Genomic DNA, 5,120 nt, shown 5'->3' on the forward strand with positions numbered 1-5,120 from the left:
CCTATTTCTATGTGTGTCATTGAGAAGGCTCCACCTTTTCCTAATTTTTTCATTGTCCCTCCTTTGGAGGATGACATTCCTATTCTTGTTTTATCTCCTTCGATTAAGTCACTAGCTTCCTCTATGGAGGATATCTTCTTCATCTCCTTTAAGGAAGTCTCAAAATTGTCTATGATATATTTTTGATCATTCCCCCTTGCCTCCTCCAAGTTTATGGACACGGACGTTGCTGTTGCTTCGCCCCTCACCCTTGCTGCTGGTAACATTCTCGGTGATGTTATTTTAGGTAGTTCCTATCCAAGCTTATCCTCCTTCTCCCTATGATCTAGATTGGGCAAATGATGGTATCCTATGGGATAACCTTTCAGATGTTTATCTTTTATCTCCATGTTTTTTCATGTGAGCTTGATTGTGTATCTCCGCACTTGTTTTATATGTTTGTCCCCTCCTTGAGGACCTAGGTTATTGCATAGGTTCTAGGATACCAGAGGCTGATTGTCTTTATCTATTATGCTTTCCTATAGGACCCGAGTTACTCCGTAGATCCTTAGATACAAGAGATTTTTCAATCATGCACCTTCTTCTATTTGTCTCTCTACTTCTTCTATGATTTTTCCTATCTTGCTTAATGATATTCGGGAACGATGAAAAGAAATGGGGCCATCTTTGGTCTACTTCCATGTTGAACCAAATTTTTATTTTATTCGTCTTCATGTGTTGTTCTTCAAATTTTATAAGTTTGGCGCTATGACGATATACCCATCTTGCAATTTTATTACATTTTTTTTCTCACTGCTATGGGTTTTGACGCCAAACTATCGAAACCCCCTATCCTCTTGCATTCATCATTGATGATGTGGACATTTATGCATCACCAGCTAATGGTGGCATTCCATGGAAACATCTTAATATGTTTATGTACCACAACTGCTCTTCTCCTTAGAATAGCTTAGTTACTTTTTGACCACCAGCTGTTATAAATTCTGATCAGTTCTACAGAGATCCTAAAATCACATAATTAATCAGTTATGAAAATTGTGATCCATCAGATGTACAATTTGTTTCAGGAGAAGTTTAGTTTGAGTCGCCTCCAATGAGACCTGAAATCGACTATTAAACTATATTTGAAGGAAATGGGCCGCTTTCTTTAACAATAATGCTTAGAGGACCACATATGAGTACTATTGGCCCATCAAACCTACACTATCATGGACAACCATTTTGTATGCAATTTGCATCTCAAATGGACACTATTTGGAATCAACAACTCATAAATAGATGGGGCGCACAAGGAGTTTTTTATAAATACACAATTGCATTGTGTCGGTTGACAAAGAATATCATCAAATGTGTAAAATAGAAATAGATAATGAAGAAGTAAATAATAGAAGTAAATAATAGTAGAAGTAAATAATAATGGATGAGAGAGGTTTTAAAACATTTCAAAATATATTTGGTTTCTCTATTTCTAGTAAATTTTCTATAAATTTTATATGTTACTCAAAAAATTAAGTTTACAAGGTAGAATAAATTGGGGATTTATTATTCCACTTTATATGTTTATGTTTCTTTGTGATTAACACAAAAACAAATTTAAAACTAACACTATATGCAACTCAATGTTATTTTAAAATAAAAATGAGAAATCTTGATCTAAATAAGGAATAACAAAAATTAAACCATAATCTTAAAAGAATTACAATTCTTCATATAAACCTAATCAAACATGAGAAAGAAATCAACATTAAAGTTTTATAATGATTATGTTTTAATTTGGGTTTACCCTTACTAAAGGTCAAATTGTTTTTTTAATAAATGCTGAAGTAATCTTATTAAACTCAAAGTATTTAGGTTAAATAAATTATTAATTTCCCTCTAAATTGATTTAAATAATTTAAATAAAAAATATTATTAAATTTAGAAAAGTATTATTATTATTATTCAGCCCATGGGGAAATTTTGATCTCCCTTAAGATATATGTATTGGTTGCATGGGATTTTATGGGTTTGATGGTTTTCTTTCCTGGTTCTTTCAATAACTTAAGCGGACAGATATAGATGCTTTAATTGTTCTATTATTTCAATAACTTAATTTTATTGCTTGAAAATTCAAGCCTCCATATTAGTTGGCTTAATTTATATATATAATAATATATATGCTAATTTATGTTTAATTCAAACATTATAAATTACCTATTATATCATTCATCTCAACAAGAATCTCAAGATGAAAAGAAGCTATGTTACATTAGGAAACTCCTAAAAGAAAAATTTCTTTCAAAATGGTAAATTAGTTTCTAATTTGAACTTATCAATTTTCAAAGACATCCAAAATAGTTGTTCAACCCACTATAGTTGAAAAGAACATTTACTAGCAATTATTGTACTCTTTATCATAACATGTAATATTGCTCAAAATTCTTTCATTTCATATAAACATTAATCTAACTTATTCACAATATTTAAGAAAATGTCTTTTAGAACAACTAACACTTATTTTACTCTTTACCACATGTTACATGTGTAACATGTAATATTGCTGTTTCTTTCTCAATTAATATAGGCAATACTTTAACTTATTTATAATGGTTAATCAAAGCTCTTTTAGAGCAATTATCAAATATTTTCTTAAGAAAATCATAGAAAATAATTATATAATCAATTAAGATCAAATTAAACAAATTTTCCAAATAAAATAAATTATAAAATAATATTTCAATTCTACTTTTAAAAACAAATAAAAATCAACATCCGCCATTTATTTATGTTATCTTCAAAATATTGTGAATGCCAATTCATAGTTCTTCAAGTACATTAAATAAATTAATTTTAATCACATTTATCTAATTTATTATTGATATTAATATTCAGTACTGGAAAGGACTTAAGTATTCGCCAACTACTAGATGGCAGTGATAACCTATATTCCAAGTTAGAGAGGTGGGATGGTTTTTATTGTCTATATTAATAGTTTATCTCTCAACTCTATCCAAAGCTATGGTGGCCCTTCAGTGGTGAGCCTCCAGGAGGGAAGAGCAGAAAGAGGAAACTTTTTAGGTAAGCTCAAACCAAACTCTTCTTCCCTATTCACCTCACCCTCCACACTCCAATCAAAGCAATGTATGAGCTGAGCCACAGCCAAGTGAACAACGGAACTCCCCATGGACATTCCGGGGCATCCCCTCCTCCCTGCTCCGAATGGCTACAATTCAAAGTGTTGGCCTTTCAGATATATGCTTGACCCAATAAATCTTTCAGGCTTGAATTCTAAAGGATCTTTCCAAATACAATCATCCCTTCCCATTGCCCAAACATTCACGAGCAACCTTGTTTTTGGTGGAACGTAATATCCTCCCACATTGCAACCCTCAGTGGATTCGTGTGGCACCATAAAGGCCCCTACTGGATGTAATCGAAATGTTTCCTTCATCACACACCGCAAGTAATCTAAGTTTACAAGATCACTCTCCCTTACAATGCGATCTCTCCCAACCTGCAATTCAATCTCTTGTTGCGCCCTTGCCATTACTTTAGGGTCTCTCAGCAGCTCAGTCATCGCCCATTCTATAGTTATAAGAGATGTGTCTACTCCAGCAAGTAGCATATCCTGCGAAAGCATTGAACTCGTTGGTTAGTGAGATCGTAGCAGAAAATTGTAATTTCACAATTTGACTAGAGAAAAAGAACAAATCCTAACATTGAACTAGCAATGGCAATTATTGAAACTGAACCGACCAAGATGATTGCTTTGATTGAAAGGCGAGAGACTTGAATCTTGGAACTTTCGCTCTCACCCATGTCCAGCATCACGTCCAAAAGGTCCGGATTGTCCGACCTTTTACTCCTCCTCCTCCTCAGCTCAACGCGCTCATCGATCAGCTTCTCGGCAAACGCATCGTATGCTTTATGAACGGCCTTCATACGGCGGCGGTAGCCTTGCAAATCAAGAAAGGAAAGAGAGGGAATGTAGTCCCCCACAATAATTACGCCCAACAGATGCATATATTCAGTCATTATCTCTAGAAACGAATCGCCTCCGCTCAGTTCGGAGTATCTTCTGCCTGCAAACATTCTGCAGATAGTGTTGAGTGAGAGGGTGGAGATGAGATTCCGCAGTTCGACGGAACGCATGCCCTTCTCACTTCCTTCCCACACAGATCTCACCATGGCTGTCGCCTCTTCTTCTCTTACCCACCTGAATGACTCCGTTCTCTTGGTCGTCAGTAATTCCATCGTGCACAACTTTCTCATCTGCCGCCAGTATTCTCCATAGGGGGCCAGCGCCACGTCTCTGCGCTCGTAGCCCAGGTACTTGGCCCCCGATGTAGCTGGTCTGCTGGCGAAGATCAAATCATGGGTTTTAAGAAACTCTTTGGCCATGGCAGGAGAAGAGGCCACAACCGTGGGTACCGAGCCCAGGCGTAGAAACATAATGGGTCCGTACTTTTTTCCGAGCTGAGTCACGGACTTGGGAGGAAAGGTTCCAAAGAGATGGAGATTGCCTACTAGTGGCCATGGCCGTGGCCCTGGTGGCAATCCCAACTTTCCTTTGTTTCTCTTGCTTGCTGTCAGAAATCTGTATATTATCCAGAGGAAGATGAGCGAAAAACACAGCTCCACTGCAGGGAAATTGAGCCATGCCATGTTTCGTTTGGATAGCCCGGCTTGCATATCTTTGATATCAACTTATCAGTATTTAAAGCAACTTGCCGGCCAAAAGTCGGGCACGTTCTTGGACTAAATTCTGCTCATTGAAGACTAACTTTCCTGCTCAATGCTGCACGAGATTCAATTTCCTACGGGCCGGCTTAACCGGCACACTCTAAGCATTCACTTAGGTAGCCACGCCGACAAGCCTCAATTGCTGATGCTGAATTATCAGAAATCTAATAAAAAAGACAACAAAATAATAACAATGATCACATGAAATGCATAACATCTTTATGTGCTGTGTGTTGAGTTCTTTATCTCACATACATTGAGAGAAACAAAGCAAAAGTTAAATGTTCCTAGAAAACCCTGTTTGTTGGCTTGTTGTATGTGGTTTCCCTCATATTATTACTAAACCGAAAGCTTTTGTATGTTAACTAAACAACTGGTGTGTTTTTTTTCACTTTAAC

At 36.2% G+C, this 5,120-nt stretch overlaps 1 protein-coding gene across 1 annotated transcript; it reads right to left on the minus strand.

Annotated features, from left to right (window-relative positions):
• Positions 1–2,995: 2,995 nt before the first annotated feature.
• LOC131032529 (cytochrome P450 750A1-like) lies at positions 2,996–4,644 on the minus strand. The gene is made up of 3 exons (XM_059211796.1): positions 3,769–4,644; positions 3,289–3,607; positions 2,996–3,189 (listed from the first exon to the last, which is right to left on the minus strand). The coding sequence occupies exons 1-3, from the start codon at positions 4,642–4,644 to the stop codon at positions 2,996–2,998; spliced, it is 1,389 nt and encodes a 462-aa protein (XP_059067779.1).
• Between the last annotated feature and the right edge of the window lie 476 nt (positions 4,645–5,120).

The sequence above is a fragment of the Cryptomeria japonica genome, chromosome 9 (genome assembly GCF_030272615.1).
Source record: "Cryptomeria japonica chromosome 9, Sugi_1.0, whole genome shotgun sequence".
Classification (NCBI taxonomy): domain Eukaryota; kingdom Viridiplantae; phylum Streptophyta; class Pinopsida; order Cupressales; family Cupressaceae; genus Cryptomeria; species Cryptomeria japonica.

What these genes read in the sequence shown, in the direction of transcription:
- LOC131032529 (XM_059211796.1), bottom strand. Translation starts at nt 4,644, where the DNA reads ATGGCATGGCTCAATTTCCCTGCAGTGGAGCTGTGTTTTTCGCTCATC. An exon ending in GCGAAAGTTCCAAGATTCAA is followed by an intron (nt 3,608 to 3,768) that starts GTCTCTCGCCTT and finishes ATGCTTTCGCAG; the next exon opens with GATATGCTACTTGCTGGAGT. An exon ending in GGCAATGGGAAGGGATGATT is followed by an intron (nt 3,190 to 3,288) that starts GTATTTGGAAAG and finishes CATTCGGAGCAG; the next exon opens with GGAGGAGGGGATGCCCCGGA.